This window comes from Procambarus clarkii, chromosome 42 (assembly GCF_040958095.1).
Source record: "Procambarus clarkii isolate CNS0578487 chromosome 42, FALCON_Pclarkii_2.0, whole genome shotgun sequence".
Classification (NCBI taxonomy): Eukaryota; Metazoa; Arthropoda; class Malacostraca; order Decapoda; family Cambaridae; genus Procambarus; species Procambarus clarkii.
In genome coordinates this window covers 22,285,044-22,306,381 of record NC_091191.1, presented here as the reverse complement: position 1 = coordinate 22,306,381, position 21,338 = coordinate 22,285,044, and the positions used below count along the sequence as shown (strand labels likewise).

The 21,338-nt window shown below is 49.1% G+C and overlaps 1 protein-coding gene across 1 annotated transcript in view; it reads right to left on the bottom strand.

Moving 5' to 3' along the window:
• The window catches only part of LOC138349889 (apolipophorins-like), a 118,186-nt gene that overhangs the window by 82,931 nt on the left and 13,917 nt on the right, over positions 1–21,338 (bottom strand). Inside the window, exons 3-7 of the mRNA XM_069339940.1 lie at positions 21,075–21,165; positions 14,915–15,038; positions 6,444–6,589; positions 1,646–1,807; positions 1,208–1,335 (exon numbers count right to left, since the gene is read on the bottom strand). Of these exons, the coding sequence (XP_069196041.1) occupies positions 1,208–1,335; positions 1,646–1,807; positions 6,444–6,589; positions 14,915–15,038; positions 21,075–21,107 (593 nt within the window). The 5' untranslated portion in view covers positions 21,108–21,165. The remainder of the gene's footprint in view (positions 1–1,207; positions 1,336–1,645; positions 1,808–6,443; positions 6,590–14,914; positions 15,039–21,074; positions 21,166–21,338) is intronic.

Genomic DNA, 21,338 nt, shown 5'->3' with positions numbered 1-21,338 from the left:
ACCAGTGATGACCAGTAATGACCACCTCATCACCTGGCGTGGCTCCGTCTCTCGTTGTCACAACAGCGCCTTTTACCCCCCCCCCCCTACCTCTCTTACCATGGGTGCTCGGCATCGTCACCTCCGTACTCGCACGATTCATTCTCGATCTAATATATTCCAAGCTTTGTTTGGTCATGTTATGTGGACTAAGTATTTTGATCTTAGTCCTGATGCCCCTACTTATCCTGATGATTTATTCCTTCATAAGTACCTTGTTGATTGGTTGGATACATGTGTCACCTTTAACTGCGGCCGTACTGGTACACGTGTTGTTGCAGCACCTTCTCAGAGAGCGGCCGACCGCTTGGCTTCGTTGTCATGCTGTGGGGAGACCCCTGTTCGGATCTGCTAAAATACCCAGTTATGGCCAGCACTGACACAGTTACTCCCGCACCATGTTGTGACTGGTGATAGGAAACTGACAAACTGCCACGAAGATATTAAATATATCCTTGAGGCCCAAAGCCATTCTATCCTCCAGATAGATACATTCACTCGTGGTGGTGGTGGTCGTCGTCAGTATCTTCACGTACTGAAAATCACATTTGTTATTAGGTCTCTTCCATCTTCCGTAATGCTTGCTGGTGCCAGATGCTCCGTTCAGGAGCACATCCCCTCTCCTCGTCTCTGCAGCAGGTGCTGGAGATTTGGTCATGGTTCCTTCAGGTGCACAAGTAGGAGTCTATGCCCCTTGTGTGGAGCCTCGGGTCATTTTAAGACAGTGCCCTTCTTCCCAAACTCTCTGCACGAGTTGAATGACACCCACCCTGCCTTCTCCCGTGCACGTGTGCACTACTAATTGGAGGAAGCCATTCTCAATTGGAAACATCGAGATCATTTGTCTTTTTCTTGAGGCAAGACGCCAGGTTCGCCGTCTTCCCTCTTTCTCTGACATGTCTTACGCCCATGTGTTGTGTTCTACTTTCCCCGCCCTCTGGCGCTCTCCCATAATTACGGTGAGGTAATTATGAGGAGAACACACTAAGCCAATTATGACTATATAGGAATACATGTGAGGCCGCTGGAGGGTTTCAAGCGAAGGTTGGACAAATATGTGAGGGATTTTGGTTGGGTGTTAGTAAGAATTGCCTCGCATGGGGCCAAAAGGCCTTCTGCACTAGCTTATAATCGTCATTGCTATAATATGCAAGATGGGAAAACTTACTCCTCCTTAAAGGTGTGGGCGTCACCCTGGAGTCTCCTGCCAGCGTCGACCAGCGCCAGGAAGGTCAGCTCGAGGAGGGCGAGGTTGTGAAGCATCTCCTCCCTCCAGCGGTGCCAACCCGCCACAACCTGCTCCCACAACACTCACTCACTTATGTACGCACAATACTCACAAATTATTTACAAATTAGAAAAATTGTATTATTATTATTTACAATATTCCAAAAAAATCTGTGATTTTATGAAGATTTACAAGAATATTATAACTTTTAAAGATTATACAAAACATTTGATTTCGCAAGCTTCCATTTATGTCAAACATGTCTGAATGGGTAAACTTTAATAGCGGCCTCACACAGGGGTCACTACATATCTTCTCTGGTGTATAGCAATTAATACCCAGCAAATAATTGTACACAAAATATATAAACCAACTCACCCGTTCGTACACATTGCCCGCAGCTATATTTATGTAATTGAGCAACAAATTATCACTTTGATATTTTTTAAAATTTCGGAGAGACGCCACTTGAATGAGCTGGAGAATGTCCCGAGCTTGTGTAGAGGCGTCAGGCTCCAGTTCTTGGGCTCCCTCCTCCACCTGCCGGCACACAACGATGTCACCTTCACCCAACATGGCTGGGGCAGCTACAAGTGTCCATGGCTGGGGCAGCTACAAGTGTCCATGGCTGGGGCAGCTACAAGTGTCCATGGCTGGGGCAGCTACAAGTGTCCATGGCTGGGGCAGCTACAAGTGTCCATGGCTGGGGCAGCTACAAGTGTCCATGGCTGGGGCAGCTACAAGTGTCCATGGCTGGGGCAGCTACAAGTGTACATGGCTGGGGCAGCTACAAGTGTACATGGCTGGGGCAGCTACAAGTGTACATGGCTGGGGCAGCTACAAGTGTACATGGCTGGGGCAGCTACAAGTGTACATGGCTGGGGCAGCTACAAAGTGTCCATGGCTGGGGCAGCTACAAGTGTACATGGCTGGGGCAGCTACAAGTGTACATGGCTGGAGCAGCTACAAGTGTCCATGGCTGGGGCAGCTACAAGTGTCCATGGCTGGGGCAGCTACAAGTGTACATGGCTGGGGCAGCTACAAGTGTTCATGGCTGGGGCAGCTACAAGTGTTCATGGCTGGGGCAGCTACAAGTGTACATGGCTGGGGCAGCAGCAAGTGTACATGGCTGGGGCAGCTACAAGTGTTCATGGCTGGGGCAGCTACAAGTGTACATGGCTGGGGCAGCTACAAGTGTACATGGCTGGGGCAGCTACAAGTGTACATGGCTGGGGCAGCTACAAGTGTTCATGGCTGGGGCAGCTACAAGTGTACATGGCTGGGGCAGCTACAAGTGTACATGGCTGGGGCAGCTACAAGTGTTCATGGCTGGGGCAGCTACAAGTGTACATGGCTGGGGCAGCTACAAGTGTTCATGGCTGGGGCAGCTACAAAGTGTACATGGCTGGGGCAGCTACAAGTGTACATGGCTGGGGCAGCTACAAGTGTTCATGGCTGGGGCAGCTACAAAGTGTACATGGCTGGGGCAGCTACAAAGTGTACATGGCTGGGGCAGCTACAAAGTGTTCATGGCTGGGGCAGCTACAAGTGTACATGGCTGGGGCAGCTACAAAGTGTACATGGCTGGGGCAGCTACAAAGTGTTCATGGCTGGGGCAGCTACAAGTGTACATGGCTGGGGCAGCTACAAAGTGTTCATGGCTGGGGCAGCTACAAGTGTACATGGCTGGGGCAGCTACAAGTGTTCATGGCTGGGGCAGCTACAAGTGTTCATGGCTGGGGCAGCTACAAGTGTCCATGGCTGGGGCAGCTACAAAGTGTTCATAGCTGGGGCAGCTACAAAGTGTTCATGGCTGGGGCAGCTACAAAGTGTTCACAGCTGGGGCAGCTACAAAGTGTTCATGGCTGGGGCAGCTACAAAGTGTCCATGGCTGGGGGAGCTACACAGTGTTCATGGCTGGGGCAGCTACAAAGTGTCCATGGCTGGGGCAGCTACAAAGTGTCCATGGCTGGGGCAGCTACAAAGTGTTCATGGCTGGGGCAGCTACAAAGTGTCCATGGCTGGGGGAGCTACACAGTGTTCATGGCTGGGGGAGCTACAAAGTGTCCATGGCTGGGGCAGCTACAAAGTGTTCATGGCTGGGGCAGCTACAAAGTGTTCATGGCTGGGGCAGCTACAAAGTGTTCATGGCTGGGGGAGCTACAAAGTGTCCATGGCTGGGGCAGCTACAAAGTGTCCATGGCTGGGGCAGCTACAAAGTGTCCATGGCTGGGGGAGCTACACAGTGTTCATGGCTGGGGGAGCTACAAAGTGTCCATGGCTGGGGCAGCTACAAAGTGTTCATGGCTGGGGCAGCTTTCAAAGTGTTCATGGCTGGGGGAGCTACACAGTGTTCATGGCTGGGGGAGCTACAAAGTGTCCATGGCTGGGGCAGCTACAAAGTGTTCATGGCTGGGGCAGCTACAAAGTGTCCATGGCTGGGGGAGCTACACAGTGTTCATGGCTGGGGCAGCTACAAGTGTACATGGCTGGGGCAGCTACAAGTGTACATGGCTGGGGCAGCTACAAGTGTACATGGCTGGGGCAGCTACACAGTGTTCATGGCTGGGGGAGCTACACAGTGTTCATGGCTGGGGCAGCTACAAAGTGTCCATGGCTGGGGCAGCTACACAGTGTTCATGGCTGGGGCAGCTACACAGTGTTCATGGCTGGGGCAGCTACAAAGTGATCATTACTGGGGGTGCTCCGAAGATAAGCTCCTATAGTCAGTCTCAATGAAAGAAACAGATCTCTGAACGTGTGAATTAAACACTCAGATGTCAACTCTGACTTGTTTAGCTTTCTACAAAATTTCTTTTAATGTAAACAAACATATGAGGAAAGATGACATATTTTATACTTGGTCAGAGTATTCGAAGTCTATAATTTTTGAATACAAGAAGTCAGACAACTGTTACTGAGGCACTTAAAAAGTTAAAATTATATTTTTCATATATATCCCAAACAGGCTTTCAGTCTTTCCAACCAAACCATACAATCTGTCTAACATATTAATAGCAAATTTAAATTATTCCAAATTTAAATTATCCTATATACTCATATAACGTCATAGTACCCTTGAGGGATGTGGTTTTTCAGTACTTTCAGATTCAGATTCAGATGTTTATTCAGGTAAGGTATATACATACAAGTGATGTTACATTAATGGATTGATATATAGATAGAGCTAGTACATACAATGCCTAAAGCCACTATTACGCAATGCGTTTCGGGCAAGAAAAACATTAATATCTAGAACTTAATACTAATTGAGCATAAAGAATAAAAAGTGTTGAGAACAAATACAAATAAAGATAAAAAAAAGGGGGAACATGACTGAAAAAGCAGCACAAATACAATAGGTTGAAAAACAGTGTTGATTAAAAAAAAGAAAATAACGGACATGGGTTGACAATAGAGGAGTGAGGTAGGTTACAGGGAATTTATTAGGTAGTGTTTAGTTTTTATCTTAAACTGGTTGAGAGAGGTACTGTCTTTAACATGGTTGGGAAGGTCATTCCACATTCTGGGCCCCTTGATTTGTAGAGCATTTCTGGTTTGATTAAGTCGTACTCTAGGAATATCAAAACTGTATTTATTTCTGGTGTGGTGCTCATGGGTTCTGTTACAACCTTCTATGAAGCTTTTGAGATCAGGATTGGCCATTACAATTTAGCGTTTTGTATATGTATAGTACACATGAGAGAATGTGCAGTGATATGGTATTGGGTATTGTTTATTTTGAGATTTATTTGATTAGAGGATTTATTGCCAAACAGAATATAGAAAGTTTTGTCAATGTTAAGGGTGAGTTTGTTGGCAGTTAGCCACAGATGGACTTTATTTAGCTCAGTATTTACTGTGGCATTTAGAGCAAGGGGATCAGGACTGGAGTAAATGAAGGTTGTGTCGTCAGCAAATAGGATTGGTTTGAGGTGTTGGGAGGCATTTGGAAGGTCATTAATGTAGATGAGAAAGAGGAGAGGGCCAAGTATGCTGCCCTGGGGAACACCAATGTTGATGGGTAGGGTGGGAGAAATTGTATTATTCACAGAAACACATTGGAGCCTGTCAGTAAGGTAGGATTTGAGGTATTGTAGGGAGTGTCCTCTGACACCATAATGATGTAATTTAAGAAGAAGGTTTTGGTGGTTGACAGTATCGAAAGCTTTACGCAGGTCCACAAATAACCCAACAGGGAACTCATTTTTATCAAGAGCTGTATGAATCGAGTTAAGCATACTAATAAGTGCATCGTTAGTGCTTTTTTTGGGCCTGAAGCCATATTGGCAAGGGCTAAGTATATTGAGTTTGGCTAGATATGAGTAAAGCTGCTTATAGATTAGTTTTTCAAAAATTTTTGACAAGTTTGGCAGGATTGATATAGGTCTGTAGTTGTTAACATCTGTGAGATCACCACATTTGTGGACAGGCGTTACTCTCGCTTTTTTTAGAATATCTGGAAAGGTTTGGAGTTCAAGTGACTTGTTGAAGAGCAAAGCAATAGCAGGGGCTAAAGATCTGGAGGCTTTTTTGTAGATTAAAGTTGGTATCTCCTCAAGGGCACCAGACTTGGTTTTAAGGGAAAGGATTATCTCATTGACGTCAATGGAATTAATAGGCTTTAGGTACAGAGACTGTGGATAGTTCCCTGTAAGATAGTCCTTAATGTCAGTACTGGAAGATGGAATATCATTAGCAAGGGATGAACCAATGGAAGAGAAGAACCTATTGAACTCAATAACAGAATCAGAGGCTGAAAGCTGACCATCGTTATTAGACAGGAGAGTCGGTTTGTTATTTAAAGACTTCTTTGATCCCAATATTTGTGAAATTGTTCTCCATGTTTGTTTAATGTTGCTCTTTATTTGGGTAAATTTATCTTCGTAGTATTTAGTTTTGGCTCGTCTAATTATCTTAGACAGCAATAATGAGTAATTCTTTGAGAATTCTTTGGAGACAATCCCTAACCTATACTTTTTCTCAAGGTCATGTTTTTTATTAATAGATTTAAGTATTCCCTTTGTAAGCCAGGGATTGTTAAGCCTTTTGGTAAACTTGTGTACTTGTGTTACAGATGTTCAACACTGTTCCTTTAATAGCTACTCACCTATGGCTAAAGTATATATGCATAAAAAAGCAAAATATACACACACACATACACAACATTACTCACATCATCATCATCATCATCATCATCACCATCATCATCATCATTATCATCATCATCATCGGCTGTAGGGGAGGAGATCTCTGAGGCGAGACTTGGGAAGTGGATGACTGAGGCCTCTATTACAGCGTCCTTCACGCTCACCACGCCGGCTGTGGACATCAAGAGAGTCATTTAGTGTGCATGTCTTACCTAAAGTGTACTTATACTTATTGAAAACAAACTTTCTGTACACTAGGGAGAAAAATAGGCGTAAACATTTATCCGGACACCGTCAGTTTGTGGAGAGATGGTACGTGGCCCGGGGGAGTGACGTGCCCTGTACCCTGCCACACGCCCTGATGGTACGTGGCCCGGGGGAGTGACGTGCGTTGTACCCTGCCACACGCCCTGATGGTACGTGGCCCGGGGGAGTGACGTGCCCTGTACCCTGCCACACGCCCTGATGGTACGTGGCCCGGGGGAGTGACGTGCCCTGTACCCTGCCACACGCCCTGATGGTACGTGGCCCGGGGGAGTGACGTGCCCTGTACCCTGCCACACGCCCTGATGGTACGTGGCCCGGGGGAGTGACGTACCCTGTACCCTGCCACACGCCCTGATGGTACGTGGCCCGGGGGAGTGACGTGCGTTGTACCCTGCCACACGCCCTGATGGTACGTGGCCCGGGGGAGTGACGTGCCCTGTACCCTGCCACACGCCCTGATGGTACGTGGCCCGGGGGAGTGACGTGCCCTGTACCCTGCCACACGCCCTGATGGTACGTGGCCCGGGGGAGTGACGTGCCCTGTACCCTGCCACACGCCCTGATGGTACGTGGCCCGGGGGAGTGACGTGCCCTGTACCCTGCCACACGCCCTGATGGTACGTGGCCCGGGGGAGTGACGTGCCCTGTACCCTGCCACACGCCCTGATGGTACGTGGCCCGGGGGAGTGACGTGCCCTGTACCCTGCCACACGCCCTGATGGTACGTGGCCCGGGGGAGTGACGTGCCCTGTACCCTGCCACACGCCCTGATGGTACGTGGCCCGGGGGAGTGACGTGCCCTGTACCCTGCCACACGCCCTGATTGTACGTGGCCCGGGGGAGTGACGTGCCCTGTACCCTGCCACACGCCCTGATGGTACGTGGCCCGGGGGAGTGACGTACCCTGCACCCTGTCACACACCCAGATGGTACGTGGCCCGGGGGAGTGACGTGCCCTGTACCCTGCCACACACCCAGATGGTACGTGGCCCGGGGGAGTGACGTGCCCTGTACCCTGCCACACACCCAGATGGTACGTGGCCCGGGGGAGTGACGTGCCCTGTACCCTGCCACACACCCAGATGGTACGTGGCCCGGGGGAGTGACGTGCCCTGTACCCTGCTACACACCCAGATGGTACGTGGCCCGGGGGAGTGACGTACCCCGTACCCTGCCACACACCCAGATGGTACGTGGCCCGGGGGAGTGACGTGCCCCGTACCCTGCCACACACCCAGATGGTACGTGGCCCGGGGGAGTGACGTACCCCGTACCCTGCCACACACCCAGATGGTACGTGGCCCGGGGGAGTGACGTACCCCGTACCCTGCCACACACCCAGATGGTACGTGGCCCGGGAGAGTGACGTGCCCTGTACCCTGCCACACGCCCAGATGGTACGTGGCCCGGGGAAGTGACGTGCCCTGTACCCTGCCACACGAGTGCAAAGCAAAGTGCAGAGGCACTTTGCTTGCCACTCTCCATAGTGTATAGTAAGTCACTGGAGACGGGAGACCTACCAGAAATATGGAAGACGGCGAATGTGGTCCCAATATACAAAAAGGGCGACAGGCAAGAGGCACTGAACTACAGGCCAGTGTCCTTGACTTGTATACCATGCAAGGTGATGGAGAAGATTGTGAGAAAAAACCTGGTAACACATCTGGAGAGAAGGGACTTCGTGACAAATCGCCAACATGGGTTCACGGAGGGTAAATCTTGCCTGACAATCTTAATAAAATTCTATGATCAGGTGACAAAGATTAAGCAAGAAAGAGAGGGCTGGGCGGACTGCATTTTCTTGGATTGTCGGAAAGCCTTTGACACAGTACCGCATAAGAGGCTGGTACATAAGCTGGAGAGACAGGCAGGTGTAGCTGGTAAGGTACTCCAGTGGATAAGAGAGTACCTAAGCAATAGGAAGCAGAGAGTTACGGTGAGGGGAGAGACCTCCGATTGGCGTGAAGTCACCAGTGGAGTCCCACAGGGCTCTGTACTCGGTCCTATCTTGTTTCTGATATATGTAAATTATCTTCCGGAGGGTATAGATTCATTTCTCTCAATGTTTGCTGACGATGCCAAAATTATGAGAAGAATTAAGACAAAGAATTAAGACAAAGAAGGACAGCTTGAGGCTTCAAGAAGACCTAGACAAGCTGAAGAATTGGTCGAACAAATGGTTGTTAGAGTTTAACCCAGCAAATGTAATGTAATGAAGATAGGCGTAGAGAGCAGGAGGCCAGATACTAGGTATCATCTGGGAGATGAAATTCTTCATGAGTCAGAGAGAGAAAAAGACTTGGGGGTTGATATCACGCCAGACCTGTCCCCTGCAGACCATATCAAGAGGATAACATCAGCGGCATATGCCAGGCTGGCCAACATACGAACGGCAATCAGAAGCTTGTGTAAGGGATCATTCAGAACTTTGTATAACACATATGTCAGGCCAATCCTGGAGTATGCAGCCCCAGCATGGAGTCCATATCTAGTCAAGCTTAAGACTAAACTGGAAAAGGTTCAAAGGTTTGCCACCAGACTAGTACCCGAGCTGAGAGGTATGAGCTATGAGGAGAGACTACATGAATTAAACCTCACTTCGCTGGAAGACAGAAGAGTTATGGGTGACATGATCACCACATTCAAGATTCTCAAGGGAATTGATAGGGTAGATAAAAACAGGCTATTTAACACAAGGGGCACACGCACTAGGAAACACAGGTGGAAACTGAGTGCCCAAATGAGCCACAGATATATTAGAAAGAACTTTTTTAGTGTCAAAGTGGTTGACAAATGGAATGCATTAGGAAGTAATGTGCTGGAGGCTGACTCCATACACAGTTTCAAGTGTAGATATGATAGAGCCCATTGGGCTCAGGAATCTGTACACCTGTTTATTGACGGTTGAGAGGTGGGACCAAAGAGCCAGAGCTCAACCCCCGCAAGCACAATTAGGTGAGTACACACCCAGAAGGTATGTAGCCCGGGGGGAGTGACGTGCCTTATACCAATACGATATCCCCCAGCAAGGACCTGTTCTAGCCAGCTTCTGTCTTTACATGTCCGTACACAGCTGTCTTCCTCATATTACTGCAGCTAACAGCGTGTACATGGCTGGGGGAGCAAGAAAGTTCTTGCAGACAGCGTAAAGATGTCTACGTTGTTGACGAGACACTTTCACAATCAACATAGTCAAATGATATACATACAGTGGAACCTCGGGTGACGAGCGGCTCTATCTACGAGCTTCCTGCTGGTTCTCGCAAAGTCTCCGATCCTCCGACGATGCAAATCAACAATTTTTTTTTAAAGACGCTAATGATGCTGGGGCGTAAAGAGGGTGACTACTCTAATGTTGCAAAACATTGATATTTTACAAATTAAAAGCAAAATTAAAAAAAATAAACTAAAAGAAAAGTCACAAAGGTTCGTTCAATGTATGTCAGGTAGGCTGCTCCATTTTCTAAAAACAAATAAAAAATTAAACAAAAAATTGAAAAAAGTCACAAAGGTTCGTTCAATGTATGTCAGGTAAGCTCCTCCATTTTCTATAAAAAAGTGAGAAAAATATTGAAAAAAAAGATAAATTGTCACAAAGGTTCGTTCAATGTATGTCAGGTAGGCTGCTCCATTTTCTCTGGAAAATAAAACAAATCGAATACAATTTGTTTAATTTTTATATTTTATAATATCACTCAATATACTGGAGGTACACTCAATATACTGGAGGTACACTCAATATACTGGAGGTACACTCAATATACCGGAGGTACACTCAATATACTGGAGGTACACTCAATATACTGGAGGTACACTCAATATACTGGAGGTACACTCAATATACTGGAGGTACACTCAATATACTGGAGGTACACTCAATATACTGGAGGTACACTCAATATACTGGAGGTACACTCAATATACTGGAGGTACACTCAATATACTGGAGGTACACTCAATATACTGGAGGTACACTCAATATACTGGAGGTACACTCAATATACTGGAGGTACACTCAATATACTGGAGGTACACTCAATATACTGGAGGTACACTCAATATACTGGAGGTACACTCAATATACTGGAGGTACACTCAATATACTGGAGGTACACTCAATATACCGGAGGTACACTCAATATACCGGAGGTACACTCAATATACCGGAGGTACACTCAATATACTGGATGTACACTCAATATACTGGAGGTACACTCAATATACCGGAGGTACACTCAATATACCGGAGGTACACTCAATATACCGGAGGTACACTCAATATACTGGAGGTACACTCAATATACTGGAGGTACACTCAATATACTGGAGGTACACTCAATATACTGGAGGTACACTCAATATACTGGAGGTACACTCAATATACTGGAGGTACACTCAATATACTGGAGGTACACTCAATATACCGGAGGTACACTCAATATACTGGAGGTACACTCAATATACTGGAGGTACACTCAATATACTGGAGGTACACTCAATATACTGGAGGTACATTCAATATACCGGAGGTACACTCAATATACCGGAGGTACACTCAATATACTGGAGGTACACTCAATATACTGGAGGTACACTCAATATACTGGAGGTACACTCAATATACTGGAGGTACACTCAATATACTGGAGGTACACTCAATATACCGGAGGTACACTCAATATACCGGAGGTACACTCAATATACCGGAGGTACACTCAATATACTGGAGGTACACTCAATATACCGGAGGTACACTCAATATACTGGAGGTACACTCAGTACACTGGAGATACACTCAGTACACTGGAGGTACACTCAGTTCACTGGAGGAACACTCAGTACAATGGAGGTACACTCTGTACACTGGAGGTACACTCAGTACACTGGAGGTGCACTCAGTACACTGGAGGTACATTCAGTACACTGGAGGTACACTCAGTACACACTGGAGGTACACTCAGTATACTGGAGGTACACTCAGTACACACTGGAGGTACACTCAGTATACTGGAGGTACACTCAGTACACACTGGAGGTACACTCAGTACACACTGGAGGTACACTGGAGGTACACTCAGTACACTGGAGGTACACTCAGTACACTGGAGGTACACTCAGTACACTGTAGGTACACTCAGTACATTGGAGGTACACTCAGTATACAGTGTAGGTACACTCAGTACACTGGAGGTACACTCAGTACACTGGAGGTACACTCAGTACACTAGATGTACACTCAGTATATACTGTAGGTACACTCAGTACACTGGAGGTACACTCAGTACACTAGATGTACACTCAGTACACTAGAGGTACACTCAGTACACTGGAGGTACACTCAGTACACACTGGAGGTACACTCAGTACACTGGAGGTACACTCAGTACACTGGAGGTACACTCAGTACACTAGAGGTACACTCAGTATACACTGTAGGTACACTCAGTACACTGGAGGTACACTCAGTACACTGGAGGTACACTCAGTATACACTGTAGGTACACTCAGTACACTGGAGGTACACTCAGTACACTGGAGGTACACTCAGTACACTGGAGGTACACTCAGTACACTAGAGGTACACTCAGTATACACTGTAGGTACACTCAGTACACTGGAGGTACACTCAGTACACTGGAGGTACACTCAGTATACACTGTAGGTACACTCAGTACACTGGAGGTACACTCAGTACACTGGAGGTACACTCAGTACACACTGGAGGTACACTCAGTACACTGTAGGTACACTCAGTACACTGGGGGTACACTCAGTACACTAGAGGTACACTCAGTACACTGTAGGTACACTCAGTACACTGTAGGTACACTCAGTACACTGGAGGTACACTCAGTACACTAGAGGTACACTCAGTACACACTGGAGGTACACTCAGTACACTGGAGGTACACTCAGTACACTAGAGGTACACTCAGTACACACTGAGGTACACTCAGTACACTGGAGGTACACTCACACTTTAAAGTACTGGCACTTTAGCTGGCATGACTTCAAAAGTTTCCTTGATAAATCTTTAACTGTTTTTAATCAATTGTTAAATTATTTATATGTTTATTTCATTTTTTCTCAAGTTCTGGACAGGAGGTAGAAGCAGTTATTATTCAACTGCTTCTTGGGCAGAATGAACAATTTATATTACTTTAAGCTAACATTTCCATCACAAAAGAAACTTAAGCCAAAAAGATACCAATGAATAAATGTTCCATTAAAGGCAAAGAGGATACTACACCCCATAGGAAGAAGCGTTTGAAATAAGACTGTTAAAGCTATTCTCAACTATTATCTTACCCTTGTTAGGTTCCACTGACTAACGCAACTCAGTTTTGGGCACCTACAATAGAGTGGATATTTATTTCCTAGAGAAAGTGCAGAGAAGGACGACAAATTTAACAATGTTATTAAAAAGCTTTCTTATAATAAGAGATTAAAACAAGATTTACTTTCATCGCATAGAAAAGGGTATATCAAGGCGATATCTAGCACGGTTCTGTATACATTAAAAGAAAATAGAACATGACGTAATGAGTAACTGGATAAGTTTCGGTTCATGGAAAAACCAGCGACTCGATTTTGAAGTTGGGTCGCTAGTTTGTTTGAAGCATTGGTTAGACAAATATAAGAGTGGCCGTAGGGCCAACCCAAGTAATAACTTCTCACCAGGTTGTACTCACCAAGTTATGCTGGCGGGGGTTGAGCTTTGGCTCTCTGGTCCCACTTCTCATCTGCCAATCAACTGGTGTACACATTCTTGAACTATTGAACTTTATCAAATCTACTTTTGAACCAGTGTATGGAGTATGCCTACACAACATCATCGCTGCCTAATGCATTCCATTTGTTAACTACTCTGACACTGAAATATTCTTTCTAATGTCTCTGTGGCACATTTGGGTACTAAGTTTCCACCTGTGTCCCCTTGTTCGTGTTCCAAACGTGCTAAAGAGTTTATCTTTCTCCACCCAGTCAATTCCCTGAGAATTTTTACAGGTGGTGATCAAGTCTCCCCTTACTCTTCTGTCTGTTAGGTACGTGAGCTTTAGCTCCCATAGCCTTTCCTCGTATCACATACCTCTCAGTTCTGGCACTAGTCTGGTGACATACCTCTGAATCTTTTATTTAACTAGATATGGACTCCAGGCTGGAGCTGCATACTCCAGGATTGGTCTGATATAAGTGGTATATCAAGTGGTTCTGAATAATTTCTTACACAAGTTTCTAAAGGTGGTTCTTATGTTGGCCAAACCAGCATATGCCGCTGATGATATCATTTTGATATGGGCTTCTGGGAACAGGTTCGGTGCGATACCAACCCCCAGATCTTTCTCTCTATTTAACTATTGCAGGATTTCACCCCCCAGATGATACCTTGTGTTCCGTCTCCTACTCCCTTCGTCTAATTTTACTACTTAACACTTTCCCGAGTTAAACTTTATTAGCCATTTTCTAGACCATTCCTCTAGTTCGTCCAGATCATCTAGTAGTCTCTGTCTGTCTTCATCTGTCTTAATTCTTCTCATAATTTTTGCATCATCAGCAAACATTGAGAAGAATGAGTCTATCCTCTCTGGAAAATCGTTTACATATATCAGAAAAAGGATGGGTCCAAGTACTGAACCCTGTGGGACTCCGCTGGTGACATCTCGTCACTCTGATGTCTCCCTCCCCCTCACATGCAGTCTGCCCACCCTTCTTTTTCTTGCCTAATTTTTGTCGCCTGGTCATTGAATTCTATTAAGTCTGTGAGGCACGATTTACCATCTCTAAACCCATGCTCGTGGTGTTACAAATCTCCTTTTCTCCAGATATTTTACGAGCCTTTTCTTCGCGATCTTTACCACCTTGCATGATATACAAATTAGATAAACTGACCTGTAGTTCAGTGCCTCTTGTCTGTTACCCTTTTTGAATATTGGGACTTCATTAGCTGTCTTCCAGCTTTCCAGTAGGTTTTCTGTTTCCAGTGACCTGTTATATATCATAGAGAGTTGTACACTTAGTGCTTCTTCTCAATAAACTTATTTGAATTTGAACAGTGCGTCTGCACCTTATTTTAGTATCCATGGTGAGATTCTGTCAGGCCCAACAGCGTTTGTCACATTTATCTCCACCACTAAAACGATGTATTATCTTATACTCTTAAAAATGAACTAATAACGAGGGTAAAGCGGCAATAACCTTCACATTTCCAAACTAAAGTAAATTTACTTACCTAAGATTACAGAATAAAGGTTTTCCAGCAAAGCCTTAGCATTGTTTTTCACTGGTAACAATCGGCTGTAATATTCTTCCAATTGTAAAAATTCTCTAACGGTGTCCACATTGCTGCTGGCTCTCTGCAACATGAGATAGACATAATCAAGTTACCCTATATCCAGCCTAAATACATATTTAGGTGATGCCACTGAGACTTTCACCAATGATCAACAAATTTTAAACTTACTCTGAATATTAACCCTGGTTTAGTTAAATTTTGTTCATTATGAACTAAATTCCCATCTTGTGGGCTGTGGCGGAGAGCAACTTTGGCCAGAGTATGGGCTCAAGAACCGAAAGCAAATGTTGTTTAATGTAAACAAATTAAAGTGTGTATAGTGTAATTCACACCCACTCGGTGTGAGCTGTGACTGTGGACAGGCTACAGTCATTTTATGAGTTCTAAATTGGTAATGGACTTTGGAAATAATAAAGTAAATACATAAAAAAAATACTTATGGCTTAAGAAACATTTCTGCGTGATGATGAAAATAACGCTGTAGCAGTAGAATTACCAGAGTGCAGACACAATGGATCTCATCTGGAAGCAGCAACATATATTACAATTTTTGGACTGCATGACTTGTACAAAGTACATCCAACTGCAGTAGTTTCCATCCGCCTGGCGGTTAACATGCCATGACACCACGACGCCGACACACCCCACCAAGACACTGGCAAGTGGACACACACCGCACCAGTGTACAGATGATGGTAAAGTCAGTCGTCCCTGGTGTTAGGATGGGCTCGGCCTCCACTGCACTGGAGGCCGAGTGTTGCGAGGAGGTAGTAGCAGTCAACAAGTGCCAGAGTCAAGGATAATAAAGTAAATAAAGAAATGGTGATTGAATGTGAGGTACTTGGACACGACCTTTCGCGGTAAAGATGGGGAAATTAGATCGAAGGTTTGCTATCCAGGAGCGGACATCGGGGATATCATTAGCAATATAGAAACTATTACGGCTGGTAACGGTGGGGGGGGAGGGGAGGGGTAAAACTCAGTATTTGTATTAACGCAGCAAGAAGTAATGTTGGAAGGGTTAGGAGTGAGGTACTAATACACAAGTTAAAACTAACCATTGAATTAGTTAAGAGCAAGGGAGGGATCCAGATCATGTGTGTGACATTGTTATGACTCTACATTGTTACGGTGCCCACTGGCGTGTTGGGCCGGGTCGGAGACGGCGGTGTTCCAGTGTCTGTCGACTGTTCCCACGGGACATTGCCTATAATGGTTGTAATAACGGCCCGTGAACTGCTTGAGAAAAGAGACAAATCAGTGGAAGAGTAAGAAGGGAAAGAAAGGGAATTATCAAGAGAAAGCGCCAAGCCATTAGACTATATAGGAATTGGAAGGGGTCAGGATAAGAATTTGGGTTGGGACGGGGGGCTGGAATGGTGCCCAACCACTTGGACGGTCGGGGATTGAACGCCGATCTGCATGAAGCGAGACCGTCGCTCTACCGTCCAGCCCAAGTGGTTAGAAGGAAAGAGTAAGAAGGGATCGTGCAGCGTGGTACACCTGTAGCAGCGTTGGGAGGGTTGGGGCCAGGCTGGGGAAGGCATACCTGCGGGCCCCACACCTGGTCTGTCCTACGGGAGGACGGGGTCGAGGTGTACCTACAAGAGGACACCTGCATTTGTAGCCCACATGTAGAGTCAGAGCAGGTGTTGGCGACGACAGCCAGGAGAGTGTGCAGCACCCGAGTCAGAGCAGGTGTTGGCGACGACAGCCAGGAGAGTGTGCAGCACCCGAGTCAGAGCAGGTGTTGGCGACGACAGTCAGGAGAGTGTGCAGCACCCGAGTCAGAGCAGGTGTTGGCGACGACAGCCAGGAGAGTGTGCAGCACCCGAGTCAGAGCAGGTGTTGGCGACGACAGCCAGGAGAGTGTGCAGCACCCGAGTCAGAGCAGGTGTTGGCGACGACAGCCAGGAGAGTGTGCAGCACCCGAGTCAGAGCAGGTGTTGGCGACGACAGCCAGGAGAGTGTGCAGCACCCGAGTCAGAGCAGGTGTTGGCGACGACAGTCAGGAGAGTGTGCAGCACCCGAGTCAGAGCAGGTGTTGGCGACGACAGCCAGGAGAGTGTGCAGCACCCAGGTGGAGGACGCAACACTCCCGCCCCAAATGTGCTGAGGGAACCCAGCCGCCGCTCCCATACACAGTGGTGAGGTGATGTCTTCTACTCAGCTCAGTGCCCGGGATTTACAGTGCTTAATAATTTGACATTTATTAGTAACGGGGACGTGTGACACATGCCAGGTGAGAGGAAGTGACAGGGACGTGTGACACATGCCAGGTGAGAGGAAGAGACAGGGGCGTGTGACACATGCCAGGTGAGAGGAAGAGACAGGGACGTGTGACACATGCCAGGTGAGAGGAAGTGACAGGGACGTGTGACACATGACAGGTGAGAGGAAGTGACAGGGACGTGTGACACATGACAGGTGAGAGGAAGTGACAGGGGCGTGTGACACATGACAGGTGAGAGGAAGTGACAGGGACGTGTGACACATGACAGGTGAGAGGAAGTGACAGGGGGTCAACACAGGAGGTCAACACAGGGGTCAACACAGGGGGTCAACACAGGAGGTCAACACAGGGGGTCAACACAGGGGGTCAACACAGGGGGTCAACACAGGAGGTCAACACAGGGGTCAACACAGGGGTCAACACAAGGGTCAACACAGGGGGTCAACACAGGGGGTCAACACAGGGGTCAACACAGGGGTCAACACAGGAGGTCAACACAGGGGTCAACACAGGGGTCAACACAGGGGGTCAACACAGGGGGTCAACACAGGGCGTCAACACAGGGGGTCAACACAGGGGGTCAACACAGGGGGTCAACACAGGGGGGGTCAACACAGGGGGGTCAACACAGGAGGGGTCAACACAGGGGGTCAACACAGAGGTGTCAACACAGGGGGTCAACACAGGGGGGGTCAACACAGGGGGTCAATACAAAGGGGGTCAACACAGGGGGGTCAACACAGGTGGGGGTCAACACAGGGGGTGTCAACACAGGGGGTCAACACAGAAGAGGTCAACACAGGGGGTCAACACAGGGGGTCAACACAGGGGGGGGTCAACACAGGGGGTCAACACAGGGGGTCAACACAAGGGGTCAACAAAGGGGGTCAACACAGGGGTCAACACAGGGGGGGTCAACACAGGGGGGTCAACAAAGGAGGGGTCAACACAGGGGGTCAACACAGGGGGTGTCAACACAGGGGGTCAACACAGGGGGGGTCAACACAGGGGGTCAATACAAGGGGGGTCAACACAGGGGGGTCAACACAGGGGGGGTCAACACAGGGGGTCAACACAGGGGGTGTCAACACAGGGGGTCAACACAGGGGAGGTCAACACAGGGGGTCAACACAGTGGGTCAACACAGGGGGGGGGGGGTCAACACAGGGGGTCAACACAGGGGGTGTCAACACAGGGGGTCAACACAGGGGGGGTCAACACAGGGGGTCAACACAGTGGGGGGTCAACACAGGGGGTCAACACAGGGGGGTCAACACAGGGGGGTCAACACAGGGGGTCAACACAGGGGGTGTCAACACAGGGGGTCAACACAGGGGGTCAACACAGGGTGTCAACACAGGGGGGGTCAACACAGGGGGGGTCAACACAGGGGGTCAACACAGGGGGGGTCAACACAGGGGGGTCAACACAGGGGGGTCAACACAGGGGGTCATCACAGGGGGTCAACACAGGGGGTAAACACAGGGGGGGTCAACACAAGGGGGTCAAAACAGGGGGTCAACACAGGGGGGTCAACACAGGGGGTCAACACAGGCTGGTCAACACAGGGGGTCAACACAGGGGGGTCAACACAGGGAGTCAACACAGGGGGTCAACACAGGGGGTCAACACAGGGGGGGTCAACACAGGGGGTCAACACAGGGGGGTCAACACAGGGGGGGTCAACACAGGGGGGTCAACACAGGGGGGGTCAACACAGGGGGGTCAACACAGGGGGTCAACATAGGGGGTCAACACAGGGGGTCAACACAGGGGGTCAACACAGGGGGTCAACATACGGGGTCAACACAGGGGGGGTCAACACAGGGGGTCAACACAGGGGGGTCAACACAGGGAGGATCAACACAGGGGGGGTCAACACAGGGGGGGTCAACACAGGGGGTCAACACAGGGGGTCAACACAGCGGGACAACACAGGGGGTCAACACAGGGGGTGTCAACACAGGGGGTCAACACAGGGGGTCAACACAGGGGGTCAACACAGGGGATCAACACAGGGGGGTCAACACAAGGGGTCAACACAGGGGTTCAACACAGGGGGTGTCAACACAAGGGGGTCAACACAGGGGGGTCAACACAGGGGGTCAACAAAGGGGGTCAACACAGGGGGTGTCAACACAGGGGGTCAACACAGGGGGTCAACACAGGGGATCAACACAGAGGGGTCAACACAAGGGGTCAACACAGGGGGTCAACACAGGGGGTGTCAACACAAGGGGGTCAACACAGGGGGGTCAACACAGGGGGTCAACACAGGGGGTCAACATAGGGGGTCAACACAGGGGGGGTCAACACAGGGGGTCAACACAGGGGGGTCAACACAGGGAGGATCAACACAGGGGGGGTCAACACAGGGGGGGTCAACACAGGGGGTCAACACAGGGGGTCAACACAGCGGGACAACACAGGGGGTCAACACAGGGGGTGTCAACACAGGGGGTCAACACAGGGGGTCAACACAGGGGGTCAACACAGGGGATCAACACAGGGGGGTCAACACAAGGGGTCAACACAGGGGGTCAACACAGGGGGTGTCAACACAAGGGGGTCAACACAGGGGGTCAACACAGGGGGTCAACACAGGGGGTGTCAACACAGGGGGTCAACACAGGGGGTCAACACAGGGGATCAACACAGAGGGGTCAACACAAGGGGTCAACACAGGGGGTCAACACAGGGGGTGTCAACACAGGGGGGGTCAACACAGGGGGGGTCAACACAGGGGGGGGGTCAACACAGGGGGGGGTCAACACAGGGGGTCAACACAGGGGGGACAACACAGGGGGTCAACACAGGGGGGTCAGCACAGGGGGTCAACACAGGGGGTCAACACAGGGGATCAACACAGGGGGTCAACACAGGGGGGTCAACACAGGGGGTCAACACAGGGGGTCAACACAGGGGGTCAACACAAGGGGTCAACACAGGGGGTCAACACAGGGGGTCAACACAGGGGGTCAACACAGGGGGGTCAACACAAGGGGTCAACACAGGGGGTCAACACAGGGGGTTACCACAGGGGGGTCAACACAAGGGGTCAACACAGGGGGTCAACACAGGGGGTCAACACAAGGAGTCAACACAGGGGGGGGTCAACACGGGGGGGGTCAACACAAGGGGTCAACACAGGGGGTCAACACAGGGGGTCAACACAGGGGGTCAACACAAGGTGTCAACACAAGGGGTCAACACAGGGGGTCAACACAGGGTGTGTGAACACAGCGGGTGTCAACACAAGGGGGGTCAACACAGGGGGTCAACACAAGGGGTCAACACAGGGGATCAACACAGGGGGTCAACACAGGGGGTCAACACAGGGAATCAACACAGGGGGGTCAACACAGGGGGTCAACACAGGGGGTCAACACAGGGGGTCAACGCAAGGGGTCAACACAAGGGGTCAACACAGGGGGGGTCAACACAGGGGGTCAACACAGGGGGTTACCACAGGGGGGTCAACACAAGGGGTCAACACAGGGGGTCAACACAAGGGGTCAACACAAGAGGTCAACACAGGGGGTCAACACAGGGGGTCAACACAAGGGGTCAACACAAGGGGTCAACACAGGGGGTGTGAACACAGGGGGGGTCAACACAGGGGGGGTCAACACAGGGGGGCTCAACACAGGGGGGGCAACACATGGGGTCAACACAAGGGGTCAACACAGGGGGTCAACACAGGGGGTGTGAACACAGGGGGGTCAACACAGGGGGGTCAACACAGGGGGCCTCAACACAGGGGGGTCAACACAGGGGGGTCAACACAAGGGGTCAACACAGAGGGTCAACACAGAGGGTCAACACAGAGGGTCAACAGAGGCCAGCAGGAGCCAGGGTCCTCACCTCCTGCACCTCGGCTGCCAGCTCCTCCGCCATCTGCTGGAGGAGGCTCCAACAGTGGCCGTCCAGGACACCGTGAAGTTCTCTTCCGTATCTGTGAAGAGGAAGGAGACCATCTCTGTTACACCACACTCACTGTACCTTACAGCCCGTACTGTTACACCACACTCACTGTACCTTACAGCCCGTACTGTTACACCACACTCACTGTACCATACAGCCTGTACTGTTACACCACACCCACTGTACCATACAGCCTGTACTGTT